Source organism: Neophocaena asiaeorientalis, unplaced genomic scaffold, assembly GCF_003031525.2.
Source record: "Neophocaena asiaeorientalis asiaeorientalis breed wild unplaced genomic scaffold, Neophocaena_asiaeorientalis_V1.1 scaffold527, whole genome shotgun sequence".
Classification (NCBI taxonomy): Eukaryota; Metazoa; Chordata; class Mammalia; order Artiodactyla; family Phocoenidae; genus Neophocaena; species Neophocaena asiaeorientalis.
The window spans coordinates 1,306,355-1,325,291 of NW_020173712.1; the positions used below are offsets into that span (position 1 = coordinate 1,306,355).

At 39.2% G+C, this 18,937-nt stretch overlaps 1 protein-coding gene across 3 annotated transcripts in view; it reads right to left on the reverse strand.

The window, feature by feature from the left end:
• The window catches only part of GABRB2 (gamma-aminobutyric acid type A receptor subunit beta2), a 283,903-nt gene that overhangs the window by 14,774 nt on the left and 250,192 nt on the right, over positions 1-18,937 (reverse strand). Inside the window, exon 9 of one of the 3 annotated variants that reach the window (XM_024750628.1) lies at positions 2,654-2,659. The exons of the other annotated variants lie outside the window; for them this stretch is intronic. Coding sequence (XP_024606396.1) covers positions 2,654-2,659 — 6 coding nt within the window. The remainder of the gene's footprint in view (positions 1-2,653; positions 2,660-18,937) is intronic. 3 annotated transcript variants of the gene reach the window in all.

Here is an 18,937-nt window from a genome sequence, read left to right on the forward strand (position 1 = left end):
CCCGTCTTAACTACTGGACCACCAGGGAATTCCCGAGAACATCTGAGATGTTACATTTAATTATAATAAAGCACAATTAATAAAATATATGATGAAATGAATACTTTTAGAAGGTTGGTAGAATTCTTTTTGGGTTCCACTTCTCAATTTAACCAAGTACAAGCTACTACTTTCAAATAAAGTTGAAAGCCAGGAGTCACTGTAATTGCATGGAAAAAAAAAGATTGAGATCATATTGAAATCCCCAGAAGGAAGAAAAAGTGAAGGCAACTATATTAACAATCTATAATTTTAATGGATATTTCTTTCTTCCAAAGGAGGGACTCACTGGAAACTATTACAGATCCTCAGGAAGTGTGGAATGGAACCAGGTTTTACAATGAACTCACCTAGGCCCAAAGTCCTCTTCTGACACTTTCCAGAAATAGATGTGAGAATCTGTATACTCAATTCTGATAACTCAAAGAAGTTTTAACACCCGGGAGTTTGTATCCTGAGAGGTAAAGGCTTGTTCTAGTTCAATTTTCATCTGAATTATTGACTTAAGTCCCAAGTTGGAGAGAGACGATCGAGCTAATCTTTTCATTAGCCGGTTCATACAACTCAAAGCATTATGTGCGATGACTTGCTGGAGATTTTTATACATACCCTGTAACTAATAATTCCTCATTTCCCAATCCATTTTTAAATAATACCACAGAGGACATTTGTTTTGGTTTCTTTCCTCAAGGCTGGAAACATTCCAGTCAAGTGTTTCCAGTGCACAGGGGTAGAGGGAGGGGAATTACGGGTAAACGTTAGCAGAAGCAGAGCTACATATTCCTGGGGCTTACGCGTATTGTCAAGGGTGATGATAATGTACGTCACTAAGAGGGAAAAGGCGTGCCTTTCCAGTCACACACCCCTCCTCTTCATAATCTTCTAAAACCCAGGACAGTGAGTAATAAATGTGGTAGTTGATCAGGTCAAATTTCATGACTTAATGGCAGGTCATGACTGACTTAAAAGTTGTGATCCAAATCATCCCAGGTCATTGGGAGACTCATGGTCTCCTCTTAGCCCTGGGTTTTGAAACTGACCCCAACCTTGCCCCATGAGCTAATGAGGATGGGTTTGAACATACAAAACCTCCCACTGCTTCAGTTCCGGGCCAGAGGGAAATTACAATCTGCTTCTAGCTTTCAGCTAGGAAGCAAAGAAGTCAAGGTTTGGTTTCTGTCCTCCTTAGACAAGGTGCTAATGTTTTAATGCATCTAAGAGTCTGATAGTTCCTTCCCCCAGAAGATATTGACCCAGAAAGAGAATTAACCTACAGACTTCAAAAAACCCCATCTAGGGTATGATCAGTTCCACTCACATGTATCAGAGAATACCCCCTTCCACAGAATCTTACCCACTGTCTCTTACTGTTTTTTATTTAATTTGGCTAAGAATAGAAAGCTGACCTAATGCAGACCATATGGGCAGGATTCCCAGGAACATGTAACAAAAGGGTAACAGAAAGAAGCAGCACATTCAACATTACAGAGATGCAGGAACACAGCCAGTGACCTTTGCTTCTGTGGATTTACAATTTCGTTGGGCTCTTGAATGGCAGGGGGCATGCGGGAGGTGCTGAGATGGATCTCTTGAACAGAGATAGGCTGATGGGGAGGGTGCATGGATTCACTCTGATTACTGAATCCTGTGAGTGGAGTTTAGACACAGGTTTACTCCTAACCAGCACTGGATCTAGTAGCTATGTTTAAAAAAAATGCACTGGTGAAAAGGGACTCAGCAGTAATTTAAAAAATTGATATAATTATGATAACTTAAAGTGTGTACTTGTAAGCGTGTACCCAGTGTACACAAGAAAGGCAAAATAAATGATGCTAAGAGCTGTCTGATTATAGAACAAATGCCTTTACGACGAATAGGAACAGCAAATATCTACTTACAACAAAAGTATAGGCACCAGGGCTTCCCTGGTGGAGCAGTGGTTGAGAGTCCGCCTGCCGATGCAGGGGACACGGGTTCGTGCCCCGGTCCTGGAGGATCCCACATGCTGCGGAACACCAGACAATTTCCTAATAGAACGTTACTGATACTAAATAATATGCAGATGTTTAAATAGGACCAAGGAATTTCGAACATTTGCTTTCGAACAGATAATTGGGAATATCCATCAGATAACTGGAATTCCTTGCATCTTGCATCTTGCAGACCTCAGTTCGAATGTCCCCTCCATGGAGGAGTCTTCCTTGATCATACCTCCGTCTCTCAAGTCCTCTGACATATGCTCTCAGAGCAATGTAGACACTTCCCTAACTGCCCTTATTTACATTTGTAATTATACATTATTTCCATAGGTGGTTGTTTAAAGTGCATCTTCTATTTAAGATGTGGTCTCTGTGAGGGCAAGGAGCATGTCTGGTAGGGACTCAAGAAGTATCTCTTGAATTAGTAGATAATCCCATTAGGCAGTATTTAGTGGGCCTATATATTACCGTCCAGGCACGGTTATGAGCACCCTACCTGGATCAGTGCATCTTTTCTTCACCACAATCTTTTGAGGTGGGTGCTCTGATCAACTCTCACTTCTCAGATGTGCAGGCTCAGGTTACTTTCAGTCACTTGCTGAAAGCATCACAATGAGTAAATAAGGGATTGAGACTTGAACCTGGACAGTCTTATTTCAGAGTCATCACACTTAAGATTGATGGTACACTAGGATCCATTATATGTCCCCTTGAAAGAGTGAAATCCCCTCTTGTTTTGAGGAGAAGACGATTAGGAAATATGTATATGCGCCATGGAAGTGAAGGAGCAGTGACAAGAACAAGGGCAGGGGCAGTGGCAGGTCAGAGATCATGGCCTGAGCACAGAGAGGAGAAGGATGAAGGAGGCAGCCCTGGGCCTTCGTAATGGTGGGGTCGGAGGGGACACCCGCCTCTCATCCCCGAGGAAGGGAAGTGGGAAAGTAGGGAGGAGGCCCCTAGGTCTATACAGCATTCTATTCAGTAGGTACCAAGATAAACAACTTGAGGGATCTTATCTTTTCCCTCTGAACTGTTCTTTCTAACTTTGGTGTGACTGCATTTTAGGAAGAGCCACTTTGTGAAATGAGAGGTTAAATTTTAAAGTCAACTACCACAAATATCCAAACTCTCTACTTCTCAGCTGTAGGAACTCTCAGGGTAAACCTGTAAGCATTCACCTTTATTTGGGCTGAGGTAACAGGGGGCTCTGAAGCCAGGCTCCTTGGGTTAAAAACATGCCAAGTTAAAGGCGAGGTCACAAAGCTTTGTAATCTTGGACAAGATACTTAACCTTTCTGAGCCTCAGTTTTCTCCACTGTAAAAAAGGTAAAACAGTATCTGTCTTATTGGGTTGTTCTGAGGATTAAATGAGATAATTCATATAAAGCACCTAAAACAATGCCCTATTTGAAAAATTCAAGGAATAGTAACTTTAATTATTACGAAAGTAAGCAGGGGAAGGAACTGAACTTGTGCGAGATCGTGATCAGGAGAAGCTGGGGATGGTAAACCAGTTCCCAATTTAAACAGCGTTGGAAGTGGTGACAGAGGTGACACACAGCAGTTGCTCCATCACTCTTTACAAGACACGTGAATGCATCGATACAGTTGTGCTTGTCTTTGCTACAGCCTGTTGGCAGGGAGCTTCCTGTGTGAATCTTCTAGTTTCAGTCTCCCAGGAAAGTATCTAAAAGCTGAGACCTCACTATTCACAGACTGAGAAAAACTTTGAATAATATTTCCTCCTAACGCTTAATCTGGAGACCTTGTGTGGTTCTTTACTCTTATAGTAGGAAGAGGCAAGGGGTAACTCAAATGTTCCATTTTTTAATTTGCCAATAGGATCAGTCAAAGTTGGGGAAGGGAGAGCTTTGCACCCATCAGCACAACTAAGTTTTCAGATTTTCAGCTTCATGTATTTATGGGAAATAAATCTCTTTTTCTCTCAATTAAATGCATCTACAAAGACAGTTTCATTATGATGATAATGATAATATGAAATTACATTTTGGAGATCATCTTTGTACACTGTGTTTTAAATTCCAGTGTAGATAAGAATATCTATATTAATTAATTAAGTCCTAAAGACATGAGTTTTGGAATCAACTTCGAATTCCAGCTTCTCTATAGATGCCCTAGGGCAAGTTCTGTAGCTTAGCTGAGCCTCAGTTCCCCTCACCTTTAAAATGAAGTAACATCACCTCATCTTTAAAATGAAGCTACATCACATGAAGGTTTGTTTAAAGATTGCAGTAAGATATTTAAGGAGCCGACCATCATGTCTGGCACACAATCAGGTGTGTAACCAAAGATAACCACTGCTATGATACTTACAACTTTAAACCTCCACAAGTGGGAGAGGAGGTATAAATTCATGGAATTACATAGGCAGGTAAAGCTAATTCTTTATATTTTTCCATTAGCCCCTTGCCGTGGATGTAACGGTTGAATCTATCCTACCCCTTGTAACAAGAGTAGAGACTGTTCTTCTGTTCCAGGTGTGGGCCTGATTGCTCTAAGCCACTCTTGGTATTTCCCCTCCCATTGCCAGGGATTGGTTCAGGAATGGGAGGCCTAAGTCAACTGAGCTAATGAAAAAAAAAGGAAAGGTTTGTTGGAGGCTTTGGATTAAAAAAGAAAATTCCCATCTCCCCTTCTGGATATGAATGAGGAAACAAGGAGCCTTGTTGTTCCTGGCAGCCTAGGACGAGAAGATATCTTACACAAGATTTTGGCTGGATGGCTTGATACCTCCCTCTCTCTCCCCCTCTCCCCGCCTTCTTCCTTCCTTCCCTCCCTCCTCCATGCCTCTATGCATCCTTTGCACAAGCTGGATACATTAAAGTGGGTAGAAAAATCAAAAAGGCCTCATTAATAAAATTCAAAATAGTAATTTTTAATCATTCCAAATAAAATACAACCTAGGACAAAGGTAAGTGCATGTATTATACATATATGTACATATATATATATATATATATATATATTTCTACTTTTCCAAAATCGGCAACCTATAGAAAAGTTTATTGTTATCCTACAGCAATTTTAATAAAAATGTCCTCTATTTATTTAAGTCACTTATGTTTTGTCAAATGACTTTCATATCTTTTATCTCACTGCCTTCCACAACATCAGAATAAACCTGAAAGATGAAGCAAGGACTTCCTCGTATCCTGGATAACAAAACTAAGGCCCAGAGAAATTCTTTTCCCAAAGTCGCAAAACTTTTCAGAAGTTAAGCCAGGCTGAGTGTCCTGGCTTCTTGAATCCAAATTGGACTCCGTGGCTGATTCTGCCAATGGTAGAACTGAGGAACTACATTTTAAAACAGCTTCACATGCAATCTGCAATGAAAATGTGCAGCTCAGAGAGAGAAACCTAGGTTTACATTCCAGCTTAAGTTAGTCCCAGCTCTACCACTAACTGCTCATATTACCCTAAGCAAGTCACTGACATTTCTGGGTTTCAGCTTCTGCATATAAAAATGAGACTTCACAAGAAAAAAATGTAGCTGTGTAGGGTGATGGATATTAACTGCACTTATGGTGGTGATCATTTTTCAGTATATGCAAGCATCGAATCATTGCACTATACACCTGAAACTAATATAACGTTATGCCAAGTATATCTCAATAAAAACAAAAGACAAACAAACAAAAACTCAGGAATTCAAAAATGTTGTAAAAACGCAACTGCAAGTAAAAGGAAGTGCCAATAAAAAAAAGAAAGAAATTTTTGAAGTGAGGTTTCCTACTCTTAAGCCTGTGACGGGCTCGGAGAATTGACCTGCTGGTCCCAGAGCCAACTGCAGAATCCTTAGTCTAGTTCTCAAGACAGCAATCATTAGCTGTGCACGTCTGTATTCAAGGTGTAACTCATTTGCCTTCCCTGGGTGAGGTCCTTGCTATTCAGTGTGGTCCAGAGATCAGCAGCTTTGGCATCAGCAGAAATTTGTTAGAAATGTAGAACCCGAAGCCTCACCCTAGACTTACTAAGTAAGAACCTGCCCTTTAACAAGATCCGTAGGTAGCTTTTATGCACACTGAAGATCGAGAAGCACTGGGTTAGATCATGTCTTAGATCCCCTAAAGTTCTAAATGTCAAAGACTGTAGGATTTTCCAAAAAAAAAAAAATAATAATAATAATAATTTTTCCAGGAAGCTTGGGTAGCTCTCCAAGTGTGTTAAATGAAGTCTTCATCCTCTGTACAGTAAAGGGGTGCAGGAGGTAACTGGTAATGTTTTTTTTGAGCTCCCTTTCAGAATGTTCAATTAATCACAACCAAGGTACTGACTAAACCCTCAAGGGGAGACTGGGCTGGAGAGGAACATGACATCCGCCTCAGCTAGGCATCCCTTGTACAGCTGTGGTCCGATGGCTCCCGGGCATTTAGCTAATTACACGGTGAATTACCCCAGTGAGAATCTGCCAAATGCACCATCCACCCTCACAACCCAACTCTTGTTAGGAGAACTGCTGTTAATATGACACCACCTTGTCAAACATCTCTCTATTCCATTTTAACACCACATGACCCTCGGCTCTGAGATCTGCAGATGATGGTGAACAATGAAAGTGACTGAACATCACAAAACATAGGCTGCAGGCTGAGTTGACAAATGAAGAAAATTATGAGTTTGAGAAAATAGGGAAGAACATCAAGCCCAGCTGCCAATCTGGACGCTTCACTAAAAACTAAAGTCTTAGCTGGACTCCGAGTCAACTATTGAAAACTCTCAAAAAAAAAGAGAGAGACGTGGGTTCAAATCCCAGATTTGCTACTTCTGAGCTGTGTGGCTGAATATGTTACTTCTCTCTGGGCCTCGGCTTTTGTCTTCAGTAGAATTTTAGAGGATTATAAGAGTACCTAGTATATAGAAAACTTCAAACTTTCATGAGCAGCAGAATCATCTGAGGAGCTGGCTACAACTTAAATTCTTAGGCCACCAGAATTTCTGATTTAGTAAATCTAGGGATGGGGATCTGTATTAGTGATTCCAATGTTGTGGTCTGTGGATGACCCCTATGAAATGCTGCTATGGGACAGTGTATGGTAAGGGATAATTCAAGTAGAGCACTTGTTAACTCTTGATAAATGTCAGCTTTGAAAAGACATTATTAGTAGTTCAGATTTAGGAGTGCCTTGCTGCATGATACACAGTGAGTAGGAGCAGGAAAAAAACTTTTTCCAATGGACCAGAATGGTTTCCTGTTTACTAACATTTCTCAGAATGCTTTGTTGGAACGATTAGTGAGATTGAAGAAGGGTGCTGGTCCAACTATCATGCATTGTCAAATCAAGGAATGAAAGGCACTGGCTGCACAATGGGCAGGTTATTCTCAAGAACTGGGGTCTTTGTTATTAAATTGCTGTGTGTCCTTGGATTAGTCACTCCCCCTCTCTGGGTATCAGTTTCATCATTCATAAAATGAGAGAATCCTTTAATATTCTTTCAAGGGTTCAATTATTCTTGCTCTACCATAGCTGTGTACAACCTGCCTGGGAGAAACAACTCCTTACTCCCTTTTTTGAGATGGAATGCACCTTTCACCCTGTGAAGCTTTTCCTGAATGTGCATCTGAAGGTGACATCTCCCTCCTCTGAAACTCAGTAGCATGTATCATTTGTGCCATATTCTAGTCATTCTGAAGAACATTACAGGGGCAGTGGACTCTTCCAGCAGACTAACAGAGAACAGGGCTTCTGAATTTAGATACAATCTTAAGAACCTGGAAATGTCAGAGTTACGTGCTTGTGATCCCTTTCATGGTCGACATCAACATCAGAGTTACCGCTCATTTAACGCTTACTACCGGCCAAGTACTTTACACATACTTCCTCCTGCAATCCTTAAAACCATCTTTTGAGGGTAGAACTGCAAGCCCCATTTTACAAATGAGGAAACTGAGGCTCAGAGAGCTTTCCCATGCTCACATAGCTAATAAGTGACAGTCCTGGGGCTTGAACTCAGAACTGTCTCAAATCCCAAATCAAACATAAGTGATTAAGCTAGGTGTGCCTGCGCTCTTAACCATTAGGCTACTCTCCATGAGCAATACTTTGCTGAATGATCAGCGCATTTGTGATGATCCTTCCAAATCTGTGTTCCTTGTGAGAAACTGAATGTTATCTTGCAGCTGCCTACAATGAGGGGAGCAAAGTGTAGCTGAAAGCCATGGCTTTGACTTCAAGGGGGCCAACATCTGAAACTGCTAAACTACAAAAATCCCCTGGTCCTGGGCCGAGGAAATTTGCAATGCTCTAAAGCAGTATTCACTGTTGAGGACTTGTTGCTGCAGTGCATTTTCATGGGTTAGCAGGCTTGCCCTGCACAACTCAGAGGTGCTTCCCTCCCTGTAAGCAGGGCACTGCAAGTACCCTGTGACACTTTCTCAGTGGAGAAAGCCAGCTATGGTGCCCTTGAAGCCAGTGCAGCTTCCAGAGACTTTCTGCAGCAGAAGCTAGCAGAAGTGTTGAGAGGTGAAGAGACAGCTGGTTTATTGCTGGGGGAGTTTTCAAAATTATGTCAGCGTCCATTTTGGTTATGTTTGCTAGGTGCCCTTTGCCAAAATTAAACAGGCACCAAGCAATCCTACAAACCTCTTTTCAGCAAAGGCCATAAAAAATTCCTAATTTCTTTAGGAACAGAGGGTTGATGGAGGTACTGTACTTGTTTTTCTTTTTTAACAAAATAATTTAATAGAGAGATGGTTATTAAAAATTTAATGCCAGTCCTTGATTCCCCAAGCTGCCCATGGAACATTTGTTCTTTTTTCTTTCTTTACATTTCTCAACAATTCATAATCTTTCTAAAGTTTCTTCAGTAATAATTGTGTTCATGATACTAGGATTGTCACTTTATTTCCTAGAATCTGAGATTTTTATCAACTGCAAAATACACCACCATTTATTGACAGGTATTTATTAAGGAGAAAATAAATTAAGTGCTTATAGTATATTTAAATATCATACTAACTTCATGTGCTTTAATAAGTGAATATTTGCCCTAAAAATTGAAAACTAGGTGGAAGCACAGGCTCAGCTTCCTGAGGCACCCCTTTCCCCTTCACGAGTAGAAAGTGGGTACAGAATGTCACCAATCTTTGCCTGATTTCATCAAACAAGCCTTCTGACAGGTCTCCCATCCTCTAGCTTTCTCCTGGCTTCAGGCCGTCTTCTCCAGGATGACCCAGGGTCTTGGTGCTCTGGCCAGGTGTCAGGCCTGAGCCTCTGAGGTAAGAGACCCAAGTTCAGGACATGGGTCCACCAGAGACCTCCCGGCCCCTCATAATATCAATCAGTGAGAGCTCTCCCAGAGATCTCCATCTCAACGCTAAGACACAGCTCTACTCAATGACCAGCAAGCTCCAGTGCTGGACAACCCATGCCAAACAAACAACTAGCAAGACAGCAACACAATCCCACCCATTAGCAGAGAGGCTGCCTAAAATCATAATAAGGTCACAGACACCCCAAGACACACCAGCAGAGGCAGTCCTGCTCACCAGAAAGACAAGATCCAGCCTCATCCATCAGAACACAGGCACCAGTCCCCTACACGAGGAAGCCTACACAATCCACTGAACCAAATTTACCCATTGGGGGCAGACACCAAAAACAATGGGAACAACAACTTGCAGCCTGCGAAAAGGAAACCCCAAACACAGTAAGTTAAGCAGAGTAACTGAGGCAGAAGAATGGATAAGTGAACTGGAAGATAAAATAGTGGAAATAACTATGGTAGAGGAGAATACAGAAAAAAGAATGAAAAGAATTCTGGACAGTCGCAGAGACTTCTGGGACAACATTAAACACACCAACATTTGAATTGTAGGGGTCCCAGAAAAAGAAAAGGAAAAGAAAGGAAGGAGAAAATATTTGAAGAGATTGTAGTTGAAAACTTACCTAATATGGGAAAGGAAACAGTCAATAGAGTCCAGGAAGCACAGAGAGTCCCATACAGGATAAATCCAAGGAGAAACATGCCAAGACACATATTATCAAACAATCAAACATTAAATACAAGAAAAAAATATTAAAAGCAGCAAAGGAAAAGCAACAAATAACATACAAGGGAATCCCCATAAGGTTAACAGCTGATCTTTCAGCAGAAACTCTGCAAGCCAGAAGGCAGTGGCAGGACATATTTAAAGTGATGAAAGGGAAAAACCTACAACCAAGATTACTCTACCCAGCAAGGATCTCATTCAGATTTGACAGATAAATTAAAACCTTTACAGACAAGCAAGAGCTAAGAGAATTCAGCATCACCAAGCCAGCTTTATAACAAATGCTAAAGGAACTTCTCTAGGCAGGAAACACAGGAGAGGGAAAAGGCCAAAATAACAAACCAAAAACAATTAAGAAAATAATAGGAACATGCATATCAATAAATACCTTAAATGTAAACGGAATAAATGCTCCAACCAAAAGACACAGACTTGCTGAATGGATACAAAAACAAGACTTGTATATATGCTGCCTACAAAAGACCCACTTCAGACCTAGGGACACATACAGACTGAAAGTGAGGGGATGGTAAAAGATATTCCATGCAAATGGAAATCAAAAGAAAGCTGGAGTAGCAATTCTCATATCAGACAAAACAGACCTCAAAATAAAGACTGTTACAGAAGACAAAGAAGTACACTACATAATGATCAAGGGATCAAGCCAAGAAGAGGATATAACATTTATATTTATGCATCAAACATAGGAGGACTTCAATACATAAGGAAAATGTAAACAGCCATAAAAGGGGAAATCGACAGTAACACAATCATAGTGGGGGACTTTAACACCCAACTTTCACCAATGGACAGATAATGCAAAATGAAAGTAAATAGAGAAACACAAGCTTTAAATGACACTTTAAACAAGATGGACTTAATTGACATTTACAGGACATTCCATCCAAAAACAACAGAATACACTTTCTTCTCAAGTGCTCATGGAACATTCTCCAGGATAGATCATATCATGGGTCACAAATCAAGCCTTGGTAAATTTAAGAAAATTGAAATCACATAAAGTATCTTTTCTGACCACAGCGCTATTAGATTAGATATCAACTACAGGAAAAAAACTGTAAAAAATACAAACACATGGAGGTTAAACAATAGACTACTAAATAACCAAGAGATCACTGAAGAAATAAAAGAGGAAATCAAAAAATACCTAGAAACACATGACAATGAAAACACGATGACCCAAAACCTATGGGATGCAGCAAAAGCAGTTCTAAGAGGGAAGTTTACAGCAATACAATCCAACCTCAAGAAACAAGAAACATCTCAAAAACACAACCTAACCTGACACTTAAAGCAATTAGAGAAAGAAGAACAAAAAAAACCCCCCAAATTTAGAAGGAAAGAAATCATAAAGATCAGATCAAAAATAAATGAAAATGAATGAAGGAAATGACAGCAAAGATCAATAAAACTAAAAGCTGGTTCTTTGAGAAAATAAACAAAACTGATAAACCATTAGCCAGATTCATCAAGAAAAAAAGGGAAAAGACTCAAATCAATAGAGTAAGAAATGAAAAAGAAGAAGTAACAACTGACACTGCAGAAATAAAAAGAATCCTAAGAGACTACTACAAGCAGCTCTATGCCAATAAAATGGAAAACCTGGAAGAAATGAACAAATTCTTAGAAAAGCACAACCTTCTGAGACTGAACCAGGAATAAATAGAAAATATAAAAACACCAATCAGAAGCACTGAAATTGAAACTGTGATTAAAAATCTTCCAACAGACAAACGCCCAGGACTAGAAGCCTTCACAGGCAAATTCTATCATACATTAAGAGAAGAGCTAACACCCATTGTTCTCAAAATCTTCCAAAATATTGCAGAGGGAGGAACACTCCCAAACTCATTCTATGAGGCCACCATCACCCTGATACTACATAAAGATGACACATAAAAGAAAACTTCAGGCTAATATCACGGATGAACACAGATGAAAAAATCCTCAAGAAAATACAAGGAAACAGAATCCACCAGCACATTAAAAGGATCATACATCGGGCTTCCCTGGTGGCGCAGTGGTTGAGAGTCCGCCTGCCGATGCAGGGGATATGGGTTCGTGCCCCGGTCCGGGAAGATCCCACATGCCACAGAGTGGCTAGGCCCGTAAGCCATGGCCGTTGAGCCTGTGTGTCCGGAGCCTGTGCTCCGCAATGGGAAAGGCCACAACAGTGAGAGGCCTGCGTACTGCAAAAAAAAAAAAAGGATCATACATCATGTTCATGTGGGGGTTATCCCAGGAATGCAAGGATTCTTCAATATACACAAATCAATCCATGAAATAAACCATATTAACAAATTGAAGAATAAAAAGTATATGATAATCTCAACAGATGCAGAAAAAGTTTCGACAAAATTCAACACCAATTTATGATAAAAACCCTGCAGAAAGTAGGCATAGAGAGAACTTATGTCAACATAATAAAGGCCATATATGACAAACCCACAGCAAACATCATTCTCAATGGTGAAAAACTGAAACCATTTCCACTAAGATCAGGAGCAAGACAAGGTTGCCCACTCTCACCACTATTATTCAACATACTTTTGGAAGTTTTAGCCACAGCAATCAGAGAAGAAAAAGAAATAAAAGGCATACAAATTGGAAAAGAAGAAGTATAACTGTCACTGTTTGCAGATGACATGATACTATACATAGAGAATCCTAAAGATGCTACCAGAAAACTACTAGAGCTAATCAATGAATTTCGTAAGGTAGCAGGACACAAAATTAATGCACAGAAATCTCTTGCATTCCTATACACTAATGATGAAAAATCTGAAAGAGATATTAAGGAAACACCGCCATTTACCATTGCAACAAAAAGAATAAAATATCTAGGAATAAACCTACCTAAGGAGACAAAAGACCTGTATGCAGAAAACTATAAGACACTGATGAAAGAATTGAAAGATGATACCAACAGATGGAGAGATATACCATGCTCTTGGATTGGAAGAATCAACACTGTGAAAATGACTATACTACCCAAAGCAAACTAGAGATTTAAAGCAATCTCTATGAAACTACCACTGGCATTTTTCACAGAAGTAGAACAAAAAATTTCACAATTTGTATGGAAACACAGAAGGCCCTGAAGAGCCAAAGCAATCTTAAGACAGAAAAACCGAGCTGGAAGAATCGGCTCCCTGCCTTCAGACTATAGTACAAAGCTACAGTAATCAAGACAGTATGGTACTACCACAAAAAAACAAAATATAGATCAATGGAACAGGATAGAAAGCCCGGAGACAAACCCATGCACATATGGTCACCTTGTCTTTGATAAAGGAGGCATGAATATCCAATGGAGAAAAGACAGCCTCTTCAATAAGTGGTGCTGGGAAAACTGAACATCTACATGTAAAAGAATGAAATTTAGAACATTTTTTAACACCATACACAAAAATAAACTCAAAATGGATTAAACACCTAAATGTAAGGCAAGACACTATGTAAGGAAATGTAATGTAACATTTTCCTTACACAAATGTAAGGAAAACATAGGCAGAACACTCTATGACATACATCACACCAAGATCCTTCTTGACCCACCTTAAAGAAATGGAAATAAAAATAAAAAAATGGGACCTAATGAAACTTAAAAGCTTTTGCACAGCAAAGGAAACCATAAACAAGACCAAAAGACAACCCTCAGAATGGGAGAAAATATTTGCAAATGAAGCAAGCGACAAAGGATTAATCTCCAAAATATACAAGCAGCTCATGGAGTTCAATATCAAAAAAAGAAAAACATCAGATGTTTAGAACAGACTTGAAGACACAGGAAGGGGGAAAGGTAAACTGGGATGAAGTGAAAGAATGGCATGGACATATATACACTACCAAATGTAAAATAGCTTGTGGGAAGCAGCTGCATAGCACAGGGAGATCAGCTTGGTGCTTTGTGTCCACCTAGAGGGGTGCGATAGGGAGGGTGGGAGGGAGATGCAAGAAAGGTGGCATATGGGGATATATTTAAATGTATAGCTGATTCCCTTTGTGGTACAGCAGAAAGTAACACACCATTGTAAAGCAATTATACTCCAATAAAGCTGTTAATAAAAAAAACTGAAAACTAGTGCATGTTGCTCCTGAAGGGCTATTAATAATTCACTGCAGAGTGGGTTTGATTTCCAGTCCTGATATAACAACATGGTAATATATGTTAGGGGTTCCCTATTTCAAATTCTAGAGTGAGACTGAGCACCCAAAGAGAGAAAGTATTACTGTAAAATCTCTGAAAAACTGAAGTATTTACATATGAACTTGAATTTTTTTGAATTGTTTTTTTTTTTGCAGTACGTGGGCCTCTCACTGTTGTGGCCTCTCCCGCTGCAGAGCACAGGCTCTGGATGCGCAGGCTCACGGGCTTAGCCACTCTGCAGCATGTGGGATCTTCCCAGACCAGGGCACGAACCCGTGTCCCCTGCATGGGCAGGCGGGCTCTCAACCACTGTGCCACCAGGGAAGCCCTGTTTGAATATTTGAATCTTAGTTTTTTATACAGCAGTTTTTGTTATTCATTTTATACATATAAGTGTGTGTATGTCAATCCCAATCTCCCAATTCATCACACCACCACCACCACCACCCCTGTGCTGCTCTCCCCGCTTGTTGTCCATACGTTTGTTCTTTACATCTGTGTCTCATTTTCTGCCCTGCAAACTGGTTCATCCATACCATTTTTCTAGGTTCCAAATATATGCGTTAATACATGATATTTGTTTTTCTCTTTCTCAGTTACTTCACTCTGTATAACAGTCTCTAGATTCATCCACTTCTCTACAAATGACACAATTTCATTCCTTTTTATGTCTGATTAATATTCCATTGTATATATGTACCACATCTTCTTGATCCATTTGTCTGTCGATGGGCATTTAGGTTGCTTCCATGACCTGGCTATTGTAAATAGTGCTTCAGTGCACATTGGGGTGCATGTGTCTTTTTGAATTATGGTTTTCGCTGGGTATATGCCCAGTAGTGGGATTGCTGGGTCATATGGTAATTCTATTTGTAGTTTCGTAAGGAACCTCTATACTGTTCTCCATAGTGGCTGTATCAATTTCCATTCACAGCAACAGTGGAAGAGGGTTCCCTTTTCTCCACACCCTCTCCAGCATTTGTTGTTTGTAGATTTTTTGATGATGCCCATTCTAACTGGTGTGAGGTGATACCTCGTTGTAGTTTTGATTTGCATTTCTGTAATAATTTTTGATGTTGAGCAGCTTTTCATGTGCTTCTTGGCCATGTGTATATCTTCTTTGGAGCAATGTGTATTTAGGTCTTCTGCCCATTTTTGGATTGGGTTGTTTTTTTAATATTGAGATGCATGAGTTATTTATATATTTTGGAGATTAATCCTTTATCTGTTGATTCATTTGCAAATATTTTTTCCCATTCTGAGGGTTGTCTTTTCGTCTTATGTTTTCCTTTGCTGTGCGAAAGCTTTTAACTTCCATTAGGTTCCATTTGTTTATTTTTGTTTTTATTTCCATTACTCAAGGAGGTGTATCAAAAAAGATCTTGCTGTGATTTATGTCAAAGGGTGTTCTTCCTATGTTTTCCTCTACGAATTTTATAGTGTCTGGTCGTATATCTAGGTCTCTAATCCATTTTGAGTTTATTTTTGTGTATGGTGTTAGGGAGTGTTCTAATTTCATTGTTTTACATGTAGCTGTCCAGTTTTCCCAGCACGACTTATTGAAGAGATCGTCCTTTCTCCATTGTATACCCTTGCCCCCTTTGTCATAGTTTAGTTGACCATAGGTGCGTGGGTTTATCTCTGGGCTTTCTATCCTGTGCCATTGACCTATATTTCTGTTTTTCTGCCAGTACCATATTGTCTTGATTACTGTACCTCTGTAGTATAGTCTGAAGTCAGGGAGTCTGATTACTCCAGCTCCATTATTCCCCCTCAAGACTGCTTTGGCTATTTGGGTTCTTTTGTATTTCCATACAAATTTTAAGATTTTTTCTAGTTCTGTGAAAAATGCCAGTGGTAGTGTGATAGGGATTGCATTGAATCCATAGATAGCTTTCGTTAGTATAGTCATTTTCACAATATTCATTCTTCCAATCCAAGAACATGGTATATGTCTCCAACTGATAGTATCATCTTTAAGTTATTTCATCAGTGTCTTACAATTTTCTGCATACAGGTCTTTTGTGTCCCTAGGTAGTTTTATTCCTAGGTATTATATTCTTTTTGTTGCAGTGGTAAATGGGAGTGTTTCCTTAATTTCTCTTTCACATTTTTCAACATTACTGTATAGGAAGGCAAGAGATTCTGTGCATTAATTTTGTATCCAGCAACTTTACCAAATTCATTGATCAGCTCTAGTAGTTTTCTGGTGGCATCTTTAGAATTCTCTGTAGAGTATCATGTCATCTGCAAACAGTGACAGTTTTACTTCTTTTCCAATTTGTATTCCTTTTATTTCTTTTTCTTCTCTGATTTCTGTGGCTAAAACATGCAAAACTAAGTTGAATAATAGTGGTGAGAGTGGACATCCTTGTCTTGTTCCTGATCTTAGCGGAAATGCTTTCAGTTTTTCACCATTGAGAATGATGTTTGCTGTGGGTTTGTCATATATGGCCTTTAATATGTTGAAGTAGGTTCCCTCTATTCCCACTTTCTGCAGAGCTTTTATCATAAGTGAGTGTTGAATTTTGTCAAAAGCTTTTTCTGCATCTATTGAGATGATCATATGGTTTTGTTCCTTCAATTTGTTAATATGGTGTATCACATTGATTTGCATATATTGAAGAACCCTTGCATCTCTGGGATAAATCCCACTTGATCATGGTGTAGAATCCTTTTAATATGCTGTTGGAATCTGTTTGCTAGTATTTCGTTAAGGATTTTTGCATCTATAGTCATCAGTGATATTGGTCTCTAATTTTCTTTTTTTGTAGTATCTTTGTCTGGTTTTGGTATTAGGGTGGTAGTGGCCTAATAGAATGAGTGTGGGAGTGTTCCTTCCTCTGAAATTTTTTGGAAGAGTTTGAGAAGGATGGGTGTTAGCTCTTCACTAAATGTTTGATAGAATTCACCTGTGAAGCCACTTGGTCCTGGGCTTTTGTTTGTTGGAAGATTTTTAATCACAATTTCTTTAGTTGTGATTGGTCTGTTCATATTTTCTGTTTCTTCTGGTTCAGTCTTAGAAGGTTATACCTTTCTAATAATTTGTCCATTTCTTCCAGGTTGTCCATTTTATTGGCATAGAGTTGCTTGTAGTAGTCTCTTAGGATGCTTTGTATTTCTTCAGTGTCTGTTGTAACTTCTCCTTTTTCATTTCTGATTTTGTTTTGAGTCCTCTCTCTCCTTTCTGTGATGAGTTTGGCTAATGGTTTATCAATTTTGTTTATCTACTCAAAGAACCAGCATTTAGTTTTATTGATCTTTGCTATTGTTTTCTTTGTTTCTATTTCATTTATTTCTGCTCTGATCTTTATGATTTCTTTCCTCCTGCTAACTTTGGCTTTTGCTTATTCTTCCTTCTCTTGTTCCTTTAGGTGTAAGGTTAGATTGTTTATTGGGGATTTTTCTTGTTTCTTGAAGTAGGCTTGTATTGCTATAAACTTCCCTCTTAGAACTGCTTTTGCGGCATCCCACAGGTTTTGGATCTTCGTGTTTTCATTGTCATTTTTCTCTAAGTGTTTTTTGATTTCCTCTTTAATTTCTTCAGTTATCTCTTGGTTATTTAGTAACGTATTGTTTAGCCTTCATGTGTTTTTGTTTTTTACGTTTTTTTCCCTCTAATTGATTTCTAATCTCATAGCGTTGTGGTTAGAAAAGATGCTTGATATGATTTCAATTTTCTTAAAATTGCTGAGGCTTGATTTGTGAGCCAAGATGTGAGCAATCCTGGAGAAAATTCTGTGCACACTTGAGGAGAAAGTGTAATCTGCTGTTTTTGGATGGAATGTACTATAAATATCACTTAAATCTATCTAGTCTATTGTGTCATTCAAAGCTTGTGTTTCGTTATTAATTTTCTGTTTGTATGATCTTCCATTGGTGTAAGTGAGTGGTTAATGTCCCCCACTATTATTGTGTTACTGTTGATTTCCTCTTTTACAGCTGTTAGCAGTTGCCTTATGTGTTGAGGTGTTCCTATGTTGGGTGCATATATATTTATAATTGTTATATCTTCTCTGGTTGATTCCTTGATCATTATGTAGTGCCCTTCCTTGTCTTTTGTAACCTTCTTTATTTTAAAGTGTATTTTGTCTGATATGAGTATTGCTACTCCAGCTTTCTTTTGATTTTCATTTGCATGGAATATCTTTATCCATCCCCTTACTTTCAGTCTGTATGTGTCCCTGGGTCTGAAGTGGGTCTCTTGTAGACAGCATATATATGGGTCTTGTTTTTGTATCCATTCAGCAAGCCTGTGTTTTTTGGTTGGAGCATTTAATCCATTCACGTTTAAGGTAATTATTGATATGTATGTTCCTATTACCGTTTTCTTAATTGTTTTGGGTTTGGTTTTGTAGGTCCTCTTCTTCTCTTGTGTTTCCCACTGAGAGAAGTTCCTTTAGCATTTGTTGTAGAGCTGGTTTGGTAGTGCTGAATTCTCTTAGCTTTTGCTTGTCTGTTAAGCTTTTGATTTCTCCAGTGAATCGGAATGGGATCCTTGCCAGGTAGAGTAATCTTGGTTGTAGATTCGTCCCTTTCATCACATTAAGTATATCATGCCACTCCCTTCTGGCTTGTAGAGTTTCTGCTGAGAAATCAGCTGTTAACCTTATGGGAGTTCCCTTGTATGTTATTTGTCGTTTTTCCCTTGCTGCTTTCAATAATTTTTCTTTGTCTTTAATTTTTGCCAATTTGATTACTATGTTTCTTGGCATGTTTCTCCTTGGGTTTATCCTG